At 35.6% G+C, this 27,159-nt stretch overlaps 1 protein-coding gene across 3 annotated transcripts in view; it reads right to left on the bottom strand.

Moving 5' to 3' along the window:
* SLIT3 (slit guidance ligand 3) overlaps positions 1–27,159 on the bottom strand; it is a 508,988-nt gene that overhangs the window by 446,582 nt on the left and 35,247 nt on the right. For all 3 annotated transcript variants that reach the window (XM_035562875.2, XM_035562874.2, XM_035562876.2), the window contains one exon: positions 6,611–6,682. In XM_035562875.2, the coding sequence (XP_035418768.1) occupies positions 6,611–6,682 (72 nt within the window). The remainder of the gene's footprint in view (positions 1–6,610; positions 6,683–27,159) is intronic.

Raw genomic sequence — 27,159 nt, 5'->3', positions numbered from 1 at the left:
ACCTTCACACACAGTTCCACAACCGAATCAGCAGTTACTCAGTGCCAGAAGTTGTTGACATCACGATTTCCACGCTAACACAAAAGTCCCATTCTCTCTAGAAGCAAAAGTCATCTATCAGATTCCTGAACTTAGAAAGACAATGGGTTTGCAATTGTTAAAAAAAAAAAAAAAAAGAAAAGAAAATAAAAAGACCTCCAAAGCGAGGAAAACAAATATTGTTAGCCTGCAGAAGTTCAGAAAAGATATGTTTGGCTGAGCAACATAGGATATTAAATATTCTGGAGATAAGAAATAATTCTGATGGGAATTAATGTCTAATTGGATAAAGTGACTAAATACTATATTTTATTAATATTTCTTCTTCTTGATATTAAGAATAAGAAGAAATTTTAGAATGCATCAGAAACTACTTACAATAGCCCTGTTAGCATAAAGTTTCTGGGCTGGACTTAGGAAGTTTACAAGGCTACTCTGGGTGTTAGTAAAATAACACAATCCTAAACTGTAAAATGCTTAAGTGGGCAATAACTGTATAATTTTATTTCTCTTACTTAATGTTATCATATGTCTACATAATACGCAACTAGAACACACTGGTAAGACTGCTTTTAAAAAAATATACATTTAGGAAAACAGACACCCAGCAACATGTTTAAAGCTACCAAATAAGTTAGTGTCAAATTTATCTTACAAATTGTAAGCCTCCTGAATTCTTTGACTGAACACCAACCAAAATAGTATGTCTAATTTTTAAAAGCATAGAAAAATATATTATTTCTAGTAAATACTGAAAATGAAAGGTAATATTTCAGTTACTCAGCTAACAGAGTACTACAGCTTATTTCCAATGCAGACTTGCACTTAATCGGCATATGTGATATTTATTCTGGAAATGTATAAACCTTTGCCACAAACTACCTTAAATAGCTATGTAATAGAATAACCAATCACAGAAGTTGGCAATAGATGTCTTCTTAGCAAAAAGATGCCACTAAAACCCATAAGTAAATTCCACCAAGAGCACCCTTTCTACTCCAGTCATGTCTATTTGCCCTAGGAAGGAAAACAAGACTTTTGCTCAGTATCATTTTGAATAACCAGTTTCACAGAAGGGAAAAAGCAACACTGAAGCCAAAGTCTTTTGAAATGTCCTCACTTATTTTATACTTTTAATTTTCTTTTTAAAAAACAAATCATATTCTTGAAAATTCAAGTTATCTTCTGCATTAATTTAAACAGGAAAAAGAATCCTTAGACTTCCCATATAAAACTGGTGTATTTATATAAAAATTGCTAAATATATTATTTTCAACCAGAGCCAAAAGAAGATATAAAATGACTTCAGCTTGATAAATGGTGTAAATGTCATCCAGCTATCTGCAGCACAAACCTCTGACCTAATGCACATCTTTCTCAAGCAGAATTGCACCCTGGAGACCAGCAAACGCTTACTATAATTATTTACTGTCTTCTAAAAAGACCTGCTGCGATCTATGCACAGTAAAACTACAGTTATTGGATGTGGAAAAACCACAAAACCATGCTGTTACAGCCCTTGCTATTTTGTCATGGCAACACCGTAACTCAAACTCGTGTAATATCTAAATTGTCAGGATCCTGCTTTAATATGAAATGATAATGGAGCTGTAAGCCAGATCTGCAAGATCTCTCTTTCTAGGAAGAGAACAAAAAGAAAAATAAAGGGGACACTAATAAAAATTATGAACTGTCCCTTTTCCAAACAGGCCTTCTGATGACATTTGTTAGATAAAAGCTTCAGAATTTGATCAGAAGGCATGATTTCATGCTTACAGCTTGCTAAAGATCAGGCTGGAAAGGAGGGTTTACAAATGACAGCTCTAGAAAATCACGAACAAATTTTTGGTGAAGCAAACATATGCATTTCCAAGCTACGTTAAAGATCTTAGCCATAAAAGCCCTCAAAAGAAAGCGGGAATTGGTAAAATCTAATTCACACTAGACTTGTCAAAATCATGATTGTAAGTAACACATCAGGTTCATATTGTTGTTTTAAATTAATTGTAAAGAGAACGATCATTACACATTTCTCTTATTTCAGGAAGAAAACATTTTGAAAGTAAATGGCACGCAGAAGCAATCAGATAAAATACCTTAAGTTTCATTACAAATGACAGGGGATGACTGCAGGTTAATGAAGTTCCACATATCCTCTTTCATTCTTCTAAGAGCAGCTGATCCACAGCAAGACTCAGAGCACTTAGGAGTTATTTTCATCTGAACTAAGGAACGTTGCTTTCCTTTGACAATTCAGGAGCTGGCTTGAGTTTTTTTGTTTGTTTTTAAATATTTAAATATCTCATCATGGACCATTAGCACACCTGGCCTTCAGTGAAAAAACAGATACAGTATGGTCATTTTATAAACCAGCTGTGCATACGAAAGAAACTCATGATTTCAGTACACACAAAGCTTTGTTTATAAACTTCGTAAGTAAATTTCACAATTTATTTTAAATATTAAAAAATACTAACCCCGGAATCAAAGCCTGTTTTTATAACTTCTATATTGCATGTTTTCATTGACTATAATTCTTTTGCACTTTTACCATGTGTATTATGTTAATTATTTTTTTCCTCAATGGCTCAATATTAATAAATATCTGTAACTATACAACATTTTTTTCTTGTTTCCATTTCTGGAAATATTAAAAATGTCTTTTTCACGATTCAGGTTTCTCATTAAAAGTGCCTGCAGTTTGAATTATTAGATACTCAATTATTTATCCTAGATAAAACATTCAAGAAGCTGAAAGCCTAGGAAGTCAAGGCATCAGAGCAATGGCAAACATTTCCACCAGAGAATCCAATCTGAAGGGCTCATTCACCAGCTAACTAACTTAAAAGTCTCATTTAAACTAAAGCAAACAAAATCCACAAGTCTCAAAACTGTTCTTTCTAGAAGAAAAGGCTCAAAACCTTATGAGAAACTGATTTGGTGGGATGTTTCACATTCCACCTAAGGTTTATTCCCCCTATAGATATTTTTTTCCTGCTTCTAATATTCACCAGATGTGACAACGAAGCCTAAGCAACGCTGTAAAAGATGCAGGATATCCTGTAGTTCAGCACTCTGGGAGAAAGTTGGAGAAAAAAACAAAGGTACCTGGAGTTAAGTGGTTCATTTAGAAGGCTTCTCAGATAGTATCTATTTCCTCACTCAAATTCGTTAATTACCTTAAAGATGAAATTTTAGTGAAAGCACACAATGCCCTGACACAAGTACGCTACGGAGACAAACAAGGAAAGCACCTGGGACAACTGGACAGCTGTCCCAAACTACACAGACTGTGCGTATGCAGAACAAGAGAAGAACACATCACCAAACAAGTTTCTTCTCTAGATTTTCAAGCATATCACTGACAGAGAAGCATAGTGATCTGTACCTCCATTTCCAGCAGCGAGACATAAGATACACTGCTGATACGGAACTACATCAAGGCTACTCCTTCACTAAACTCACAGGCACATTTCAGTCCAGCTGACAAAAGAGTGAGAGAAATCTTGGTATTTGTTTTAAAACTTTTAACTATTCCTGAAGCATTAACAGGTCTTCCTGAAACCCTCCGGCAGGAAGAATTTCTGCATATTAAAGCAGGTCTCTCACCCCATCTACACAAAAATCTACTAATGCTAATAAATATGCTTAACTTTCATGCTACTATCAAGTTATCAAACTTAAAATGTTATCTTGGTTTTTATTTTTTTTTAAATCGAGTCTGGACTTTTATTAACACAGTTGTAGTCTGTTATGGTTCCCTGTATGCCTGCTAAAGAGAACAGCTGTAAGAATCACTGCTGATTTCATGTGCATTTGCTATGTGGCCATCACTACAAGCTCCTCATTTCCACCCAATATGATCAATTTTTTCCATGCTGGGCATAATTCATGGCAATAATTACTTCTTCACACTTGGCACCATTTGAGCTGTATTGAGCTCAACTATTAAAAACTCCATTTTGCACTTACAAGCTTATCAGAAGCATAACCATTTAAAAAGAATAAACTAACTGGTACATAACTTACTAGTCCAGAGTTAACGTAGTTTGAAAGTATGTCTGTAAAAGCAATATACCACTATTATGGAAAAAAAAAAATATTAGCTACACCTTTTTATCTCCATTTTAATTCTCTTATCATAAATTCCACAGGATCTGCATCACCCATGTATCATTCACTCACACATTTTTGCTTTGCTTTTTACCCCCTTTCATCACGTTCTCAGCTATGCTTTCTTCTTGAAAGGCTAGGTCGGAGCAGCTGCAGGAGAGGAATGCACGCATCATGCTTCTTCATTGATGTGATTTACCCAGAAAGCCAGTTGTGAACTAAGTAGACTGGCACTGTTATATTTAAGAGTAGTTTTAAGAGAAGTGAGAAAGAACAACTCTGAAATCTACCAGCAGTAGGAACAAAAGAGTAATACAAACCACAAAGTAATTATCTTTGATGTATACTTCTACTTTTCTTCAAAATTTAACTATATACAGATATGTACATATATCCCAATAGGTAACAAAGTTCTTATTCTTACCCCATCATTGAAAAACATAAAAGCCAACTGCATTTGGAACCATAACTGCTCACTTCGCTAAGATTTATTTTACTTAAAATATACAGTATGTATAATACTTGTATCCTCAAAAGAAAAAGCACATTTTTACTGATAAACAGTGCTACAGTGATCCATCTAAATCACTATTAAACAGTAATGAGACTTTGAATGAATGTCAGTGAATAAAGACAAATATTTCAACGGCATCCATTGGGAGGCATTAGAGAATACAGCACTCATATTAATCAGTGTATTTAATGTAATTTTGTTACAATCTTTATATTCTAAAAGCAAAATTATTACCCTTGCTGTTAAGGACTATAATGCATCGTGATTATATGATCTACTAAAAAAAAAAAAAAACACCACTCTGGTATTGAAAAATCTCAATTACTTTCATAAAGCTTCTTTGTGCAAGGTTCCTTAAGATAAACACACACAAGTGATCAACAACCAACCTTCCTTTGAAATCACAAATGACCAGAAAGCTTATTTCAAACCTATAACAGTACATGTACAGTGCTACCACACACAGAGGAAGCTACAGCATGCTCTATATGAATTGATGTAAACTCTATAATTCTTCTTTATTTATTTTTAATCTTAAAGGCATCACCATCACTTTAGGAAATCTCCATGAAGCAAGTCTTCTATGAAATAAATACAACTAGCATCTTCTGGAGAGCAGATAATGGTATCCACAAGTACCTGCTCAAGCTTTATACTCAAGAGAAGTTTCAAGATACAGAATTTCAGAAATAAGCAAACAACATTAGGAAACACAAACAAATCACTAAGCCCTAACAAACCCATTAAGCAAATATTTTCCAGTGCACTTAAAAGCTATGAAAAAGCTGAATTAGTCAAAAACAAGTCCTAAGATGTTTCAAGTGCATTTTGAAACCGAAGAACAGCTATGGTTCATCATTTTTTGTTTATTTATTATCTCCAGAACAATGTGGTTCCTTTACTTGCACACTAAGTTTTTCATGGGCAAGTTCTGACACCAACTTCAACAAAGAGACTATTTTTTTAAATATTCAACCGATTCCAAAATTAATCTTCATCATCACCATGTGTTTTGCATTTCCACAGGAAGTAAAATTTACTGTACTGCCTCACTGCTTTGTTTGGTTACATACAGAGGTATTAAAACAATTACAAAACTTCCACATAGATTGAAGCAACTTCTCAGCCATCCTAAAGTAACTTTTCAATATCTCTAACCAAATCATAAATCCTATAAGAAATCTTCTACAAATGAAGTCAAGCTTAAAAAAAAAAAAAAGTTCAACCATACGGTATATCCTTCTAAAATACAGACTGGATCATGAGCTAAACTTTGGCAGGACTTGTTTTTGATGAGTTCAGCTTTCTCATAGCTTCCCTCCCCCCCCAAGAAAAACATGATTTGAAGCTCATGTTAGCTGGGTGTTGATGCTGGTTGGGATGCCTTCTAAACATCTAACTTTTTTTTTTTGTTGTTTTCTATTTCAATACAATGAGGAAATAAGGGAAGAAAAAGAATTTTTCATCTTCCTGACTGAAGAGGCAACAGCCATAACCACACTGGTCTGCCTGGCAATGATTTGGCTTAGTTTAAAATAAATAAATAAAAAATAAATTAAAAATCTGTGTTATGTCAATATGGTAATTTTTCAGTACTGAGAGTATGCAATCTCTTTAAGGCCATCTAGACTATAAGGGATGAGATGTTGCCATTTTTAGTGATTTCTATATCTGTACTTAGAGAGTTGAGAATAATTCACCTTGAAGTCATCATGGCGAAGATGAGAACAACAGGAGCATTTCGCAGTTTATCTTCTCTTTCCTATTTATGCTCTATGGCATTACCAGTACACAAAAAGACAACACATCACCTTAAAAACCCTTATTATCTAGCAGTTCTAATATCATGAAAATTAAAGCTCTCACCTCAGTCAAAACCCACACATGCAAATCCATATAACAATAAGGAACTTACAATAGAAACATAAATCACATTGTACTTACAATCTGGTTAACTTCTGGGTGTTCTGAAAAAGCAGCTCTGGAAGAACTTGCAATTTATTCTTGTTCAGACGCCTAAACAGTTAAATAAAAAACAAAAATTAGATTGTCTTGCAATGTAAAAAGCTTATTATATTATGCATCAACACATGAAACTCCTCTTCCTATGAACTCAGCATAGACTGCATTGTGTACGTTACTCACAGACAAGCCAAACAGACCATGCCATCTGTAGACCACCTGCCCACATGCTTGAGGTAGGGGAGTCAAGTGACAGTCACCAGAAAGTTTGAATGTTTTAATATGGATGAGTACACATTTATTTATCTTGAATTTTGCTCTAGATGCCTACTAACAGCGAATCATATGGCCCCCATATTCAGCTTTCACTGCTCTAAGAAACAGTTACCAGGATGTATCTGGATTTTCTGTTTCACTTTCTAAACATCTAGGCACAGAAAATTAAATAACCTGACCAACTGAGATTATTTCCAGATTAGCTATTATTTCTACAGTACACACACTACATATATATTTATATATATCAAGAATTTTCTTAAATTTCTGCTTTGAAAATATGCGCAGTGTTGTAGAACATATGAAAATACAGATAACCAAATATATGGTGCTTTGAAATACTATCTTTAAAATGTTCTATAAACTATCTGCAAGAATCTTCATGTTTGTATGTTAGTCCATTTTACTTACCTTAAAAAAAATTATACTGATGACCACAAGTTATCAATTAAAAAAAATCTATTGTGCTACAAGTTACTCCAGCCTAGTGGCTAAGAAAACAAAAACAAAACAAAAAAAAACACTACAACCCCTCTCTCCTTGGTAAAATGCATAAAACAGCCCTGCAATATTGAAAAACAGATCTATTGATAAGAAACTTCTTTTCCCTCTAAGTCTTTTTCACTGACAATAAAAAGTCACTAGCTTTCAGAGTCCTAATTAATGTAACTTACGTTTTGAAGTTGACCTAAACTAATTCTATACAGCTACACTGCTCTAAATAGGAAGATACTTCTTATGCATGCTTATATATGACTGTATTTTTGCCTCCCTTCTTCTAGTCTACCTTAAATTTCACTTCGATAATGGATGCATATTTCCTAGAGTCTGGATCAAAGACACTAGGAGTTTGTAGAAACCTACTGATGTTTAGCACTCAATATCTGTTTTCCAGTTTCCTTACACACTGAGTTATTTCACTACCAGAATTCAAAATTCTTTTTGAATTGAAAAGCCTTTTCAAAGATCACACTTAGACTGTGGAGTGAGAAATGCAGAGTTTTCACATGGCTACCATATGAACATGTTTTGTGGGAAAAAAAAGGGGGGGGAAGAAGGAAATATTTGCTTCTCTTTCCGACACCTATAATAGGTCAAAGGCTGGATTTCCAACCTTGCTTACAGAGCCTAAATATTACACATTAGGCATGCTACTTGCTAGCTGAAGCAGATATTAAAATTGGTTATTTCACAGTACTTTTACCAACTACTCTATTCCATTTCTGAAATTAATGAATAAACCAGAAAATGAAACACTCAGTAAGAACATGGGAAATACTAAGCACTAGTTTGCATTTAGGAAAGTATATAGGAGCTTTTAAACTGGATTCTTTTTCCCCATGTGAAATCTCACACTTTTATATTGAATTAAGCTAGCCTTACTATTGTTTTTTTGAAGGTTGATAGTGTGCAACTTAATTAATCCTCATTAATTTCATATTTTCAGTTAAGCATGAATATATTTTAGAAAAATATCTTAACAGGATGAAATACAATGAAAAAAGTGTGATGAGTCTGGAATGTAAGCTTCCCAAAATTACTGACAATTTTCATTACATTTCTCGGTTTAACTCTCGCTCAACACTATTGCTAGCTCTTGACTAATATTAATTGTGTTGAAATTATTTAATCTATCACAATGAAAAAGACTGCCAGAGAAGTGCACAGATGCATTTCTAATGATTATTACTCTAATTGTAATTTCAGCTCTCATCATGTATACAATTATCCTCTGTCAATCCCAAGTCATCTGACTTCTCAAAGCCACGTCCAAGGAATATGTTTTCTGAATATTCTTAACTCTAGTTGCAAGGATTTCAACTTGTGCTTGCAGTTTTCAGCAACAGAAACTAAGCAAAATGAGATTAAATTTCTAGAATAGGATGTGCTACACCAGCAAACACAAGAATATACATATAGTAACAAAAATCATATTTTCAAAAGTTTGCAACCTGTGAAGTCAAATGTGATTTTTTTTTCCCTTATCAATAAAATCTGGACAATCAAGTAAATCGAGTATGTTAAACGATAGCTCTGTATAAGCCAACACTGCCCTACCTGCAATGGCTGAAGGATCGAAAATAGACAATGAAGGGGAATTGAAAGAGGATACAGAGCAGATAGGGCATGCATTGGTAAATTGTCACGTTCACTTGGGAAATGATTGCAGCACTAAACAGTTTTTAAAGATGCTCATTTGTATACTTGCTCTTCTCACATATGCCTAAGTCATCTTCTGTCACACCTATGCAAAGTTAAGGTTACCGTGTGTTCTGATTTTCTCCCAGAATGCTCTTCTGGTATTCTCCCAGAACTGCAGGATTTTATGAAATCCATGGAAATTTATTAATTCAAAAGCAAAATTGATGGTATTGAAGGTTAAAAGAACAGATGATGATTTTTTGAACAAAGGAAAAAAATATCTAAATGAAAAATTACTTAGAAAATTTAACAATATTTTTCTCCACTTGTTTTTCCAAAACCACTAAGTTCTAAGCTGCTTTTGCATGTTGTCCTCTTCCTAAGCATTTTAAGATTCCAGCCTGATAGTGAAAAATCATATTAAGTGAGGTCCACAAAATAATTAATTAATTAAAAGTCTAAAAGCTCATATTATGATCCACAGCTCACCGGCAGTAAACATAGCATATTGGTCTAAATTTATCATAAAATTTTACCATGGTATTGTTATAAATTAAGTGTTGGTCTTTTTATACAGCAGCAGTAAGCTAGCTGAATCCTCCTGTCAAGACCAATACTACAATGCCATTGTCCTTTTGCCTCAGCTCATGCATAAGCTTAATTTTTAAAATAACCCATCAGTACGTGTTAGTGCTTCTGCACTGTATGGCATGTGATACTGTCCTCAACACACTGCAAGAGTACAGCATTTCTGTCAAACAGGGCTTGCAGTTAGTAAGACAACGCGACACAAGTAACTGATTATGAAGAGAACCTGAGGTAACAACAAACATTTTCAAAGTCCATGGCTACAGATGACTTGGTTCAAGCTATGGGACTCTCCAAACATTTCCATCACTTCAAGTTGCAATTTCCACCCGAAGTCATTTTATTCATGGTTTGATTCTCAGGGGATCTCAGGGAATTACCAGGGTATTGTTTGTCTTGAACACCACCTACTGTACGTAAATAGCTCCTAGTGCAATAGTCATCTCAGTATAAGACTGAGAGAGAGCTTGAGAGATCATTCTTAATAGAGAAGTATCAAACTGCAAAACAGGATGTTTCTAAATCCTATAAAAGAAAAACAGAAGTGCTTGAAAACTATTTGATGAAAATAGCAAATGCTTTGCATGGTCATTAATAAGAGTTGTTTCCTCCGGTTTGAAAGAGAAGTGCCAAACATGAATGAAATGTAATGGAATAGTTCCTAACACACCATTGTGTGCGAGCTTGACTTTATCCTCATCTATCAGCAAGCCGTATGACAATGAAAGCAACTTCAAGCACAGGGTGAACCAAACATTAGGAATGCCAGCACAGGGCAGGGCAAGCTCTAACGTAGCTGTTCCTAAGCGGACCTTCAAAGCACGGCTGAGCACGCTTTAAGGAACCAGTTGGGCAGCAGCACCTTCACAAAAAAAGAAAACAAAAGAGCAGTACAGAAATTCCCGATGTTCACCTGGGCCTTTTACCTAGGACAGTCTGTCATCACCACGTCACTGTAAATCTCAGTCCTGTCAGATGATTAATTCTAATTATAACAGCATTTCTAATTTTGTAACAAATACGCTGGAAAACATGAAGCCATTTATTATTATGGCAAAATAAAAATGGATAGCAAAAAAAAGATTATAAAGAAAATGTGCTAAATTCTTTTTAAAAGATTTCGTGGGCACTGTTCTTGGGACTGCACTATTAAAAAGCAGAATTACCTACATTTGTTAATCTGCTGTTCATTTAAAATAGAAATAATGTGAAGATATGATATCTGGAATTTGGATTTTAAAGCCAAGCCATTTTTGCAGCTGCGCTTAACTATCTACATCATGAGGTAATGACATGTCAGCTTTATCAGTCTGAACAGTAGACCTGAATTAACAAAAAAATTAACATTTTCTGAGCAAAATTAGTCAAATTCTGACTGTCACACCAACACCTTTGCATTGTTCCAAGTAAGAGCAACACATAGCACACTACAAATAAAATCTTGGATCTGTCCTCTTGTCTCATGTTAGAAACACAGCCGCCACACAACCAGCACATGGGCACATACGTGCCACCAACTGTCACCACATCCAGAGGGAGGAAGTAATCAGGGGTGCCAAGCCTGACAAGATCTGGTCCGGTTTATTTCACCTAATACTGCTGTATGAGAATGCAACTGCTCAGTCTCTGAAGTATTTTGAACTGGATGTCTTAGAGCTAATAAGACCTGAAAAGTATTCCGGGAATCCTGAGCACTGGGGAGAATGGTGTATAATCATCTAATGCCACAGAATAGATTAGCTCCAGTGCTGGACCAGAAACAACTTTGTGGATGTGCACAGCATGGAGCCCAGACTAATAAAATCTCCTGGAAGCTGAAGAACTGTGCAGAGAGGCTCTCCAGGAGTCTTACCAGCTCTGGCAATACCTGCACTGAGTCAAACCATAAATCTGATTAAACACATGCTGACTGTATAGTCAGCAATCTCTGTACACTACAACTCCCTCCACCATCCAAGTTACCTTAACCACTACTGCACATGGGGAATTGAACTTTGCACATATTGTTCTGTTATTCTGCTCCTCAAGTCCCCATAAAAGCCAACCAATCACCAACTTCACACAACAGTTCTCAACATGTAATCACTGGGCCTCCAGGAATCCATACATCACCTCCAATGCATTCATCTAAGACCACCACATTAGCACAACATCCTCTCACTAGGCTCAAATGTACGTTCACCTATGTTTCTGCTGGAATATGTTTGGGGAGTTGTAAATAGTAAAGGTTAAACCTATATTTCTTTATGCAGCTGCTTGCTACAGAAGTGATCTATTGTTTCTTATGAAATGATTCTAAGGCATCAGCACTTTTATTTTTTTAATTAGAAAAAAAAAATAGAATTTTAATTAGACAAAAAATAATTAAAAAAAAAAAGGATTAGTTACTAAACTGGAAAACTCGGTCCAAGGAACAAAGTTACCTGAAGTTCAACTATGTTTGGATGTGTTTTTTTTCTCTTAAAATCCCTCACATACTGCCAGGCACATAAGCCATCAACTCTTCTAATCACCTTACATAGGAATACAGACTTAAGCCTTCAGTGTATGCAGTACTGGGATATTTCAGGAGCACCTATTTATATAAAATGCATAACACCTGACATATAATAATGTTCATAGCACATGATATATGCATATCTCAGTCCACCACAATAGTTTTGAATGATAGCTTTATGTAATAAAACTTCAGCCTCTTATTAGATGTGCCCATGCATTTTTAATACAAGAAGAAAAACTCCTTCTTTCAGCCAGCAAGACATGTCGCTGTTACTTCCTAACATATATACCTCAGGTTACTTGTTGACTTTTTCTGGATATTGCAAGAAATTATTTTCAAGGCAGATATAAAATAACACAGGCAAGAAGCAAACCAATTACAATGATAGCGTGCCTCCAATGACATAACTAAATAAACCTTTACAAGAAGAAACTGGTGAACTATGCTCTGAGAAAGACTCACTCTTTCTAGAGCAGTCTAGAAAATAAATCTACTTTTCTTACACAGAGTACTAAGTTACTTAATAATAGGCAAACAACACAATATGCTTAGAGAGAAAAGCTGCACAACCTACCAATCCGGAAACATAATGAAATAATAAAGAAATGTCAGAAAAACTTGTCTATTCTTCCCCACAGCCAGCCAGTCATCCACTGCATTGTCAGGGACCGTTTGCTGCAACTGAAGTCACTCAAGCTTTTCACAGGTGCTGGGCTCCAAGTTGCACTCAGGCATATAACTACCAATCATTTTTAACCCTTCCTCAGCTTTTTAACTTCTTAACTGTACTTGATAGAAGCTATCTGAGCTTGTTACGCAGTCAATGAGATATGTCAAAGACTGTGTTACAGAGATCAGCTACAAATAAGAGCTACAGTGATACACTGAGTTGTGTAGGTATATGAAAATTGAAAATGTTAGGCTTTCCTCAGAAGCAGTCACAGACCTTGTCAACACAGTCAGGCAAATAGGTATCAAAATAGGCTTATCCTCCATAAACTCTGTCTGACAGTGGCAGCAGTTTGGTGATCCTGATTCAACCATAGCTACCAAGAAGGTATCCATCTCAGAAAACAAACCAACAAAAAAGGATAATTGGGAAGAACTCAGGTCCAACTGCTTGAGCCATCACTTGTTACACTGTTAATTGAAAACAGGTGTGATGCTTAAGGGGAAACAATACCAACAAACACAAAGAAAAAAACAGTACCATGGTGTTTTTTCCCCAGCTTTCCTCCCAGAATAGCATACTTAATTTTAGATAGCTTTTCAAGTTCTTAAAATAAAACTTTTCATGCTTTAAAGTCAGGTATCACAAGGCTGAAGTTTATTCCTGACGGAAAACCTGTCTTATCTTTAAAGTTAAAAGAAAATTATATCATGCTTGTAAGCACGACATAAAAATAAATTTACAAACAAATATTGTGTCTTTAGTGCATTGCAACCCACTTCCATTGAGATGTAAAATGTTTGTCTCATCAGGATATGGTGCCAAGACTGAACATAAAGATACCAGAAATGACTGCTTTGCAGAGCCATAATAAAGGAATCCACAAAAAATAACTATCAAAAAGTGCAAAGGATCTGATTCTCAAATTATACATTTTAACCAAGACTATGAGAACAGAAACACAACTGTATTGGATTTCTTGTTTTAACTTTGATAAACAGACCTCAATGTATAACAGAAAGAAAAAAATAAAGTATTTAAAAGATTAAAATATTTGGAGGCACCACAGAATGAATATATTTCAATACACCACTGTGAAATAATCCTTGTTTTATCCAAATATTTATCTGTGCAAAAGTAAGGGTAATAAGGTCACCACTGGAGCCGAAGAAGAACCTCTGTGAGGACTGAAACAGTTTAGCATACTCATATGTGACCCAAAAATGTGAGAATGGCAGGCTGTGTGTGTGTGACAATGTATTAATGACACAAAGTGAAAGCTGATTACCAACTCCAGAAAGAACTAACACTTTTTAATGCCTGAATGGCAAAATAACATGTAATTCATTGCAGGTGAAATTTAATAAACATGTAAGGAAGCAGAATTTTAAGTTGACACACACAAAAACAGTCTCCAACCCAAAAAACGCTTCTTGGGAAGTAGACCCATGAAAACACCAACTTATTGCTGTGTCACAATTCCTAAGGCAAGCATTACAAATTTTCAGAAGACTACTAGATAGCATATTCATTCTTTGCATAAATTCATGGTGTATCCAGATATTGAAGAGCAAAAACTTTTGGAATTTCCACTTCAAAAAGGATCCCATAAGGTTTGGAGAAAGATAACAAAGATGATCAGTGACAGAGCAGATTCATATTGAAATGACTCATAAGCCAGAAACGTCCCACAAGGAAAACAGCTGAGTAAGGTATGGTAAGGATCTGTACAATTATGAATCAAGGGAAGGTGATAAACAGTTGTCCTCATATTTTTTAATTAAAAAAAAATGCTTGGAGGTATCCAATACTGTTTATAGTAGCTTCAAAAAACAAATGGAATTAATTTTTCCATTCAACAAGCAGTTAAATTGCCTAACAATTGATTGTATATCATTAGTTGTAAGTTTACGTGAGTATAAAGTGACTATACAAACAACTAAGAGAAAAATAAATAATAATAACAAAGCCCAACTGATGATTCTCTATACCACAGGCCACTTGAGGCTTAGAGTGTTTTCTATAGAAATATCATTTATGTGTTTGCTTTTCCTTCCATTTGTTCTTCCTTAAAGTTTCAACTGGAGACAGGATACTGCCCTACTGGCACATTGGGTCTGAGCTGGTATGGCCATTATCTTCTGGCTTTTGGTACAGTTTCTGTTTTCTGTTCAGTTTATCAGGAAAGAATTAAAACTCAACACAAAAAATTGTGAATGTATACTAAGCATTACAAATGTAAGTTTTAAATCTCTACATTCAAAGCACTTCTGCAAGGCAAAGTTTGCCTCTTTAGACAAACTTTGTCTGCTACACAAATTGAACCATGTTTCCAACATGAGACCTAAAAACTTTTTGAACAGCAAGAAGCCAAGTAAAGGATTCATAGTTCGAATTGCAATTGAGAGAGAGGTATGACTGTACATGCATACCTAGGCATATGTACGTACACCCATTTATCTATGCATGTATTTCTGTGAACAGTATTTTCTTTTCATTTTGATTTACTTCAGCCAAATTTCTTCTGTCCAAACAATGGACATCCTCACATGCCTCCAAGTAAGCACTTTTGCTCCTCCTAGACATATTGGATACAGACTTCCATTCTCAAATAATGCAAATACATAAATGTCTATACTTCACAGCTTGCTTATGTTACAAGCTGCATGTTCCTGTTTTATGATTCAGATATACTAAAGTAAACATTTACAGAATTTGTGACTTTTAAAAGTGACCCATATACATCTGTTATCCTTCAGCGTGTTTGTTTATTTGTTTTGTTTTTGGAGGGGCCACATCCAGCAACACAGTGTTTCAACAACAGGCAAACATTCTCTCCCCGCTCAAGAATGTTTTGGTTATATACTTAACGAGTGCCAGTTACTTCCCTTCCTCCTTCAGCCTACTGCCCATTTGGGGGTTCCCATGTCCTGAAGGCAAGGGAAAGGAGGGAAACAATGGTAGTGTCAACGTCAATCACAGAGTATCAAGGGCCCTCAAAAAAAACAAAGGAGAAGTTATTAACTGAGAAATTTCTACCTTCCTGGCTCCAACCAGGCTAATAATATTTCTTCCTCTGTCTGAAGCTGGGATAGGAGAGAAACTTAACTATTAAGATTCCCCTGACTATTAAAAAAGAAACAGCCAGTGGAGCTTGGAAACAGAGAACGCTACCAGCCCTGAGGTAAGATAGAAAATGTTTATCAGGACCATTCCATGAAATAAACGTAGAAGAAAAGACCTACACTTTACATGGGTTGTTTTTAACCTATATTATCTTTTTTTTCTTTTATTCCTTTTATTAGCTTCTAGATAAATTCTGAATGAATACAGAACCTCAATCTTGATAAGAATTTTCCAATTGTTTTCAAGCTAGAGGTCATGTTTTCTTGGAGGAGAAGGCTTCTTTGGGCTACTGACTTAGCTGGGTCTCTCATGCTTACAAAATTGGAAGGGTCACTTCCAGATCAGGCACTGCTGTCTCATGGAGATCCTTTCACAACTAAAGCAAACAGCAGCTACATCCAATGTAAATGAAAGGCATGATAGCGGCAACGGAAGAGGAGAAGTTGAATGTGGAAACACACCTATAGAGATCAAGAAGACAGCTAACAAATTCCTAGGTCTGCAACCTTTCCATCACGGGAAACAGTTTTCAATATGGTAAAATGACTATTTTAATCTGCCACTTCCACCACGCATTACAACTTTTAACTTGCTCAGTTTGCTACCATTCCAGTCTTTTTTTCAAGAAGAATCTAAACCACATCCTTCCCTATTACAAATTCTGAAGAAGATTCCAATTTCAACATTCTTTTTATTGCCATTTGCTTGTTGAATATTCTTTCCTTCTCAAAACCTGTACAACCAAAGATGTCAGAAAGTTCAGAAAGAATTTCAAGGTTCAGAAGTCAAAGAAAAGGGTAAAAGAACATTTTAAATCTCAGAGGGCTGTGCGTTCCTTATACAAAATACAATTAATTTGCAAAGTTCAAAATTAAAAGGGTCTTTGCCAGTCAGCAAAAGTTTCTTGATAAACAGTGAACAAACTACTAGAAAGTTAGTGTACTGTCAATAACATACTGCCAAGATGGAGTGGAAACTCCATCCTTGAAATGGACAGAGGCCTGAGCTGCTTGCTCTAGTTGAACCTTCTTTGAGGAGGAGAGTTGGACTCTTATTAATGAGTGTATTCTGCAGCTATCAAGTTTAATGTAATGACAATCCTTTTGATTATTTTATGTATTTAACATTCATGCACCATTATTTCTCTGTAGGTGATAAAACTTTATGTAAATCTGCAACATCACAAAGCTGGGTTTTTATATTTACTTTCACTATCTTTATAGTGACGTCTCATTTATTTACTCACGAGGTGTACAAACATACACTTCATTTAGGTCTGAGCAGTGTCAGTCAGATCATACTGCAAACAACTGTATTCAGTAGTTTGAGAAGGAGCACTTTCAGCTTCATGCTCAGAGTAAAATTGTTCTGCTGTGAACTGAGTAAAAAGCAAAGCCTTTTCTGCAAACATACAGTGAGAGGACACCCACTATCTACATGAGAAATTTCCTCCATGCTCTCTCCATAGCACCCAACAGACACTCACATCCTTCCCATGGAGAATACTGTTTGCATAAAAGCCTGATGTTAAAGAGGCAAGTGTTACTCAAATTTAGGAGATTGTGCATTTTTCCATGGCAATTTTATTTCTCATTAAGCTACTGAAATTCTGTGAAGATTGAGAATATTATCAGTAAAATATGCTTTACACGAACTGCAAATACTCAAAGTATGAGCAGAAATCACCAAGCTTACATGGCTATGGTTTCCCTCTCCTAGAAGATCTAATAGTATAAAGCTCTTATACACACCTTTGTTTGCCATTCAAAATGTCTTGCAGAATTATTTTTACTAATACCATTTTTTTGGATATTACTGAATACATTCTACTTAGAAACTGAAGCTGACACAGAAACTATGAAATAAACTGTCAGCTTTATTATTGTCTCATTGAACACAATAATTGCCTAGGTATTTTGAGTATAATCACATTTTTTTTTTTAATATAACAATTACCTATTTTTAACCCATGGAAGAGTATGATACCTACTGGCCTCTGAATTACACGTCTGCTTTTCTACTGAGCATTGATGGCTTTACTGCCAAATCAAACAACTGCACATTTGTCATGAAATTAGTGGTACTCCATTCTTTTCCTCACAAGTTCAACATCTTTCAAACTTGATTCAACATCTACACACACAATGTTATCTATTCTACAATTCGTTCTCCAAAGAAAGTCAAAATTACAGTGCTTTTGAATTTTTAAAATGGGTATTTTTTCAAGGGAGCAGTCTTGGTAGTCCAGCCTTTAACACCCATTCATTATTCAAGTAACTTTGGGTTCACTCCCCAGCTTGATCATTTATTCTATTTCACACTCAAAACATCTGGATCTCATTTTGGTAATAAACAAGCTAACTTTTTCTCCTTTGTTATTAAGAGCTCTATGGCATTGTCCTTGGAGAACAGCCTCAGGGAACATGATGCAGTTGAAGTAGTTTCTGAGAGTTACTTTAAGAGAGAATCGGTTACATCACAAGCTTGGGTGTAACCAAGAAGCAATAAAAATGAAATAATGCATAACAGCAGACTCAGACAGAAAGACAGGAGTTATTGAACTCTAAGGAGTTACTAAGTTTTCTCTTTCAAGCAGTACTGACTCAGGAAACAGTAAAGTCAGAGCATAGTCAATTTCATTCAATGGTTTCATCAGAAAAACCTATCATCATCAAGAAATATGCTGTGGTCATTAATGTAACTTCTTCCCTTGCTTTGTTATCAGTTCTTCTCATATGGGAAAACAGTAAAGATGCAGCTTCCACAGGAAAAAAAAGAAAAAGTCAACTTCACTTTCTGTCAGCATCTTGTTATATTACTAAACTAGGAAATAAAGCAAGATGATATATAACGCAATTTCAATAAGGTTGCTATGAGGAAGTCCAGTGCAACCATTTTACAAGGTTATGGTGTGAAATAAATGAATGTTATTTACATGACATGTTAGTACAGAAGCTTTTCCAAAAACTGTGAAAGATAGCACTGTATGTCGCTAAGGAATGGTTTTTTGAAAGAAAACTGTTTACAACAGTTACAAGTCTGAGATCCCTTATTACAAACATAGCAGACTGGGTGGTCCTGGTTCACATTTTCAAAGCTGTCAGAAGTAATAACCTCTACTAGTAACTTTTCATTAGACTGGAAAAGATTATCTACCCTCTATCAGAAGCAGACTACATTTCTCTTTGCATGAAGAAGCAGCATACAAACTGGTAGCAACACAACAGTTTTCAGATCTCAGTATAAGAATCACTCTTTTTCTTCAGGATCTTTTTATACGGAAAAATCTGTTATTAAGATGGAGGATAGAGCTATTGTGTAAACATTATACACAGACTTCCCCTAACTGGGAACAAACTAGTAACACAGGCAAAAATAAGTAGGAACAGGTTTAAATTTCAACATTTCACAAAGCCAACATGAATAAACAAAAAGGTCTAACACCTTTCACATATGCATTAAGGACTTCAGTCAACAATTTACATCATACAGAAAGGGACAGAAGTGTTAGTACCAACTGAACTGAAGTAAGAAATAGAGAATCTTAAGTAATAAAGAACACTTACTAATGACAATGTCAACAGCAAGAAAATCCCCTAAACCCAGAAAAAGGGCAACAGTTTATGCACAACCTCTTAACTCACTACCATATATTTATAAAAGCAATCAACAACATGCATTCAGGCTGGTAGTTTATATCTGCCTGTCCCAGCCCTTAATATATAACAATTCACATTTTAATTATCATTCAAATAAATCAAAAAAAACTTGATCAATACACTCTGAAGCAAGATGTTTCTCAGTTTCTGCTATGCTTTAAGTTTAATAGCAATGCTCTCTTATTTCAAATTTTAAAAAAAGAGAATTCACACAGAACGTTTGAATTTTTGTCTTCCAAACTCTAACACTGAATGAAAAAAAAAAAAGTAGTTACTTCCTAATTATTCTTCCATAGCCTACGTGAAGATAATTGGACTTCATCCAAAGAACCTAAAGAATCTATTGAAATATCCCTAAACATCCACCACTGTAGACAGTCCACCAATTTCTGTGAAGCCAGTAAGATAAACACGGTGAAGCTATTTCTTACATCAGAGTGTAATCTCTCCAGGTCAGGGCTGAAACTCTATGAAGAAAGCAAAAAGTAAATTTTAACATGAACATCTCCAAGCTGTGTTGCCCCTGCTGACAGGTCCTAAAAGTTTATATTAATCAAACTAACCATTTCCAGAAGTCAGAAATAGCTGTGAATAATTAGCAAAACTTGCAAGTAGAACTACTGTTGCAATTTTTACCAGAAGAAATAGAACAGTGTTCCTAATTGATCTGTTTTAATAACTCGATACCAGCCCAGCTCACCACGCCTCTCCATATATAGTAAAGAATGCTTCTGTGGCAATGTGTTGCTCCTTCCTCCCTGGGGCTATATGCCAAGCAGTACTATTAAAATAGGAAGACAAACAGAATCATCTTTTGCCTGAAATCAAACTGGATGCTTAACAAAGGATACTTCTTCCAAAGCTAACAGAATGAAGACAAGGAAATAATTAAGTGGAACAAAGAACACACTGTACACTGGACATAAATTTGAGAACCAAAAACCAGCTTTTGACTGCTTTATCACAAGCCTATGGGAATCACTTATCACAATTTATTCAAAGGACATTTTCAGCACTACCAAGCCGTAAGGGGTAACCAGCCACAAAAATCTGCTATAGTTACCGAAGCTCTTATCTAAAAACTGAGAACACCCCCTTTCTCTGATAATTACCTCTGATCCACTTTCATTTTCCCAGCAAGTTATCAAATGTAAGGGGTCAGTTTTTCCTGACATGCCTCATTACCTAGAGAAGTTTGCATTTATCTCTTGTATTCCTAATGTATTGCATCACATCTATCCCACTCAATGATCAAAGACAAAAATTAAATGTATACGTAATATCCAGAACATCTGCATGAACCCTAGAACTTTCTCTTCTCCATGTGATCCTCATACTCTAACTATAGATAAAGAGGAAAATCTGGAGAAGAGATTGCCTCTAAACAACTGAACACATAACATGAACATAAAAGATAACAATAGTTAACTATAACCAATACTAATTTGTTCTGTTCTATACGGAATGCTGCAGCTTCAGGTGAGCTCCAGCTTAGTGAATATGGATAACTTGGAGTTGTGCCAGAGGAAAAGCAAGACTGATGACAGAATGGCTGCAAGACCTACATATGCATATATTTTCCAATGGTGAGTGGGGGGAGGGGGGGATGTTAAGTACTTTGAATTCATCAGCAGCATTTCACCCACAAACAGGATCATTTAAGGGCTACTGTGCTTGACAGCAGGAAGTTCAGCCTGTAGCATTGAGGGAGTTTCTAAGATTGCAAGCGGTATAATCATTCAAATATGAGGAAGCTCACAGAAGTAAAACCTTTCTGATAAAATTATTAAAGCTAAACAAAGTTCATCCAAATTATTACAGACCACTGATGCAGCAGTTCTTACCCTACAGTAACACAAACCTTGAAGTATTTCCTACAGTCCCTGGAGAAATGACTTCTAAATCCCTAAGTGTTTTCCTTAAGCAAATACTCCCATAAATCTTCATCAAGAATTTTAAAAAAGTGCTAAAATCAAACAAACAAGCCACAGAAAACAATAAAGTTTAAAACCTCTGATGTAATGTTAAACACTAATCATCTATTCCAACCAAATGTTGGTTACACTGCAGTGGAAACTTCATGATTCCATTTGATTTTTAACCATTGCTTTCAGAAGCTTAAGAATTCTGTGGTTACAGAACCTCCTGTATACATAAATGAGACCCAAATTTGTTTTTCCATGAGTTCTTATGGGTCAGTGACCTACTATGAAAATGTTTTTAATGAAACCAGGCTCATTTATTATCATATTATTAAAATAAACCTCTTTGTTTTGCAACCCTGGTCAGATGTACTAATTCAAACCAAGCCCAATTCACTGAAGCATGCATCCTGCTTTCTTGGTAGCTGCCCTTTGCCTCTCTTGCACTTTTCCTATGTTTGGATTCCTCCTGTGCAGATCTGTTGACAGAGCTGCTAATAGCTTCCTTCAGAGAAGAGGCGTCTTTCTTTTTTTTTTTTTCTTAAATAGATATATATTTTTTAATGTTTACAAAAGAAAAAAAAAAGGTCAGTCTCACATCTGCAATAACAACAAAAAGTTTGCCTGCCCAGTAATGGCTGAGTAGCATGTAATTATGCAATTATGTGCTACAGACAGACATACAACACTGAAATTTGAGGATATTAGTGCCCTCTAAGACCCTACAGTAGATAGTTATTGGGCACAATCATTTTCCCAAATGCATATACCCAATTAAAAGATAAAACTGCTAAGGAGGCAAATCTACATTTCTTCAAAGAATAAGTGGTTTCTCATAAGATTTATCGGTTCAAAGAAATGTATTTTATTCAGTGAATAGTCCCCACCAATAGCCCAGGGTAGGAAAGTGAAACCTACCATATTATTTAAAAGATACCAACAGCAAAAAAGATGTTTTTCTGATGTTCAAGGAAGCACACATTACTAAACCTACCATTGATTGATAGATAGGAGCAAGTTCTGCCAAGATTTTTGCTTCTTTCCTCAATTAATCTGCAACTACTTTTTCAGTCCCAGAACTTTAAGCACAGCAATCACAGGATCTTGTGGCAAAGTGACATCTTGTCATCTTTTTGATAGGGTAGTAGGAAAGGGCAGGGCAATTTTTACTTCTCTCAAATGACCATGAGAAATCTAAATTACTTCCAAACATATAACCTGTATGCATGTCAAACACTGTTCGTGTACAGACAACTACAAATACCATTGGTTGAAATTACGCTTGATTAATTTCAAGAAAAGCTAATATAAATTATATGCTTTAAAATTAGAAAAATATTACAAGCATCAAGATCCAAATCACAGAAGCCTCTTATCCCTGAGGTAACATCAGGGTCAGAGTACTTTACGTGGCTAAGAAATACTGTGGTTTTTCAAGCGTGCCTCCAAAAAAGCCCCAAAGTTTTTTTCATGCTAAAACCTTTCTTACACTTTTTTTATACTTTCCCAGTGACATTTCTAAAATTATCTGACCTTTTCAGAATGTGGTTTAAACTACTTAAATACTTTGAAATACAAATGCTGCCAGCTGTACTAAGACACTGAGCAGGACGCTGACCTTCTGTATAAGCAAGATGTGCACTGGGTACATCTCAGAATTACCAGGTTTGTCTTCTACAGGTTACTTCATACTTAGTGGTTTGTTTGTTGGTTTGTTTTTTTCCCCAGCACAGTCTTCCTACACTAGAGATCTGTGCTTACATTGTGTCACTGAAAAAAAAGACATGACAAAAGTGCATGTATAGTGTGCTCACTATGTTGTAAAATTATGTAATATCAAGTTCTATCCTTGAACCTTATGTATATCTAGGATTTTACTAGCTTACCCCAAAAACGTCTTCTGTTTTGCCTTTTGGAAATTTAGTTTGATTCCTTCAGTTTCTAAGCTTTAGCAATACTTCATCTCTATGGTACATCTTCTGAAGAAAATCAAGGAGTTTTTATGAAACTTTAGCTACTGGACAAATTTATGTCTCCATTGCTGCTACACAAATGAATTTTTTTGAACATGCATTGTCCTGTCTTGCATTTAGGATCAGATACCTTTTCAGAGTTGCAAGGAATGGCACTGGCATTTAGAGGGGCTAACTACTGGTTATCAGAAAGCTTTAATGGAATAGGACCATAGTAACCAACACCATGCACAGCTGGACTCAAAACATGATTAACAGCTGAAGATTCTCAAGGAAAGGCTAAAATTAGAAGTTGTGCTAAATATCAAGTTATCAAAATTCAAAAGGAAATCATGAGAAGTCATCATAAAATAAAAGGAAATTGTGTTTTGGACTTCCAAATTTTTAAGATGTTTCAAAAAGCTCTACATACTCTTAATTTTGGGATGTGCATTTACTATTCAGGTTACAAATCAAAAGTTATTTATCATTTCTGGAGAGTATCATTCTACTCTAGTCAAAATAAGGTGCTTGCAAACTTAATATAAATAATAGTTTGTTACGTTATTACTATATGAACCGAGTATCTGCATTAAATAGGCTATACTTAAGTATTTCCTGCAGCATTTAACTGTTGTGAGAAACTTGACTGTATATGGAAATGTATGTACTGGAGATCTTATAACATTCCTTTCCTACAAGAACAACTTTTGGACTAACAGTTGCAAATTCCCCTGCCCCCACCATAATTTTAATATTGACTGTATATTTGAATTGTGGGAACAGCAAAGAGAAAGTCCTTTTAAAAAACAAAAATAATGTAAATAAATAAATTAATAACTTTTCTGACCATATCTGGTATTTCATTTACACAAATGACTAGCATTTCTCTAAATTATCACTTGAGTACTGTAAAAAAAATACATTGCAGTGAAATCTTCCAGAGTACCCAGCATACAGTATTGACAGATAAATGAAGTATGTGAGCTATATCTTGGGAACATTTATTTTGCCTGTTGAGCCAAGACTAGCACATAAAGCTGAATCAAAAGCAATACAAAAGTAATCAATTTCCTTCTTTCATCCCAAGAGTTAATAAAGGTATGTTATCAACATGAGCCAAGATGTCATCTGATAAAAAAAAAAAAAAACAGTACTTATATTTCCCCCTGCAAATATTTACTGCAGTGTACGAATCACACTTCAGCTGCCAATATCTACCTATTTTGTTTTTTTATTTATTCACACACTCCATAGATATACCAATAACTACCAAGTTTTTGTCTTGTGTGATGCTATGTGTCAAGTGAAGAATGAACTACACAGGTATTTCACCACTTGCATCGTATAAGTCAGTTCCTGTCACCTTATGAACAAAATTTATACCTATTATTTTTATCTTCTACTAACACATTTCTCAGGGAAACTACCAATTCTGCCCATGTTTTTGTTAAGCAAGTCTTATAGGAAACAGGATTTCCTTACTGGTGACTTTACGGCATTCCTTTAAAGTCAGATATCCAATATGAACTTATTGGTGGGGATGAGGGGCAGCTGTTAAATATCCCTGCGCTAGACATGAAAAAACAGTGGAACTTTCTGGACTATCTCAAATCTCACCACTGAAAGAACTGAACATCCCTAATATCTCAGTTGTAGGCAGCTAGTTCAGTAGAAGCAAAATAAAATTTTGGAAAAGATGACGACCGGTTCAGTTTGTTGCAATAGATGAAAATCAGAAAACACACAGTAATGGAACAGCTTGGCTGAGTCTGACATAGTCCATCCAGATCCGTATCCTGTTTCCAACAGTGGTAATATGTAGAAGCATGCAGAGGTATAAACAGAGGTTGTCTATTATACTAATCCCCCAACAGCTTTGCAAGCTTTCAATCTTTTTTCATCTACAGTTAGCTGATAAAGGTTTTGCATATTTAGGACACCTCAATGGATCGCTGCTGCACAAACCTAGCCAGCCTTCTGATGACCATCTGTGAACTTCTATTTTATTCTTTCACAAGCTTCAACATTTTGGGATGTTTTTTTCCCTCCAGTTCCCTGTTCTTCAACCCTGAATTACATCTACTATATCATTGCACAGTCAGTCAACCTCATAAGGTCCTTCTACAATTCCTCAGTGTGGGCACTTTGATTAAAACTGCCCATGAAGCAGTTTTCAGGAAGACTATATAAATGTGATGGAGATACATGTCTGGGTCTCAGCAACTCTGCTAACCAAGTTCCTCTTGAAAGTATTGGTAAAAACAACCTGCACTGTAAACAGTATGAGTGGCAAACTGATAAAAGTTTAAGAGGGACAGGACAAGTCTTGAGGACTTGGCTCCTAGTTCAGCCAGTCAAATTAGTCAAGCCAGTTCCAGAAAGTTTTGTCTGGCTGGAAATAATACCTGTGGTTTAGGGAACTGATGAAATCTACCCGTAGATATAGAAAGATTCCATGGAGGCTCCAATATTACATTTAGAGAAGTGACCATTAGCTCCAAGAATGAGTCATAATCATCCCTAGTTTAAACTGAGGGTGTTACTCATCCCACAAGCACACAGAAACAACTCTTTCCCCTTAGAAGAAAGGAAAAGTATTGCTGAAGATCGAATATGATTTAGCTACACACAAAAGATGCAGAACAGCTGTGAGGAACTGTAATTCACACTCAGTGAGGAAAAGCAAATCACTCTTTTTACACTACAAGAAAAGATGGCACAAGGTAGGAGATTGTAGCATAAAGACCAGCACCACGTGGTGCAATAAGCATGGTGGAATTATGAGAGAGAGATAATGACAAAGACAAGTAAAACCTGTAGTAATCCAAGCCCAGAAAAGAAAACCAAGGCACCTCACCTGCAGTTGCTCAAAGAACTTCATGGTGCCATGCGAGGAGATAGCATGTCACTGATGAACTTGCATGCAGCCTCCATGGCTGTGCCAAGGGAATCCAAGAATATGACCAACAACGTCCTCTCAGATACTGGCACCCGAAGCATTCTATCTAATCACTTTGGACTACTCGCAGTGTCAACTGTCACAATGATACTCCTTTAAAAGACAGTAACAGACTTCTCTTGAAAACATGAGGTAAAAGTGACTGCCTTTTCAGATGTCAGTTACAAGATTATTTTTTTTTCCCAAACCGGAATAATTTTTTTCAAAACTCATGGACCAAATCATGATCAAACATCAAAAACTATTTCTTGAACTTGCAGTCAGGAGCCAATGCAGCCAAGGAGCTACACGTTACTAACTCACAAATGCAGGCAACACAAAACTTAAGTACTAGATATTCTTCAAATCAGGAGAACAGGAACATGTTTGAAGATACCAGAAACTGAATTTCATTTTTTGTATTCTTTGCTGGCTCCATCAAGCAGTGGTTAAGCTTGCAACTGGTCTCAGAAACTGATTTCTGCCATTTACTAAAGATTACTTCACTGACACACAGCCTGTGACCTGGGATTAGACAATATAGTTTCATTTCACCCAACTGATGATGCGTTGTTGCAGCAGTAGTTCTGCCCAGTGTGACAGATTAGCTCAGGTTTTGACATTTGCTGCACACACTCCCTCACAAAACAGGAGGAAACTACCATCTTGGGCATTACATATACATGACAAGAACAAAATCCATCCCTCCCAAATACAAAGACCGTAAATTCCAGATGGCTCTACTCTACAATTTA

The sequence above is a fragment of the Cygnus atratus genome, chromosome 14 (genome assembly GCF_013377495.2).
Source record: "Cygnus atratus isolate AKBS03 ecotype Queensland, Australia chromosome 14, CAtr_DNAZoo_HiC_assembly, whole genome shotgun sequence".
Lineage (NCBI taxonomy): Eukaryota > Metazoa > Chordata > Aves > Anseriformes > Anatidae > Cygnus > Cygnus atratus.
The sequence above is the reverse complement of the archived record's forward strand: the minus strand, read 5'-3'. Positions and strand labels throughout refer to the sequence as shown.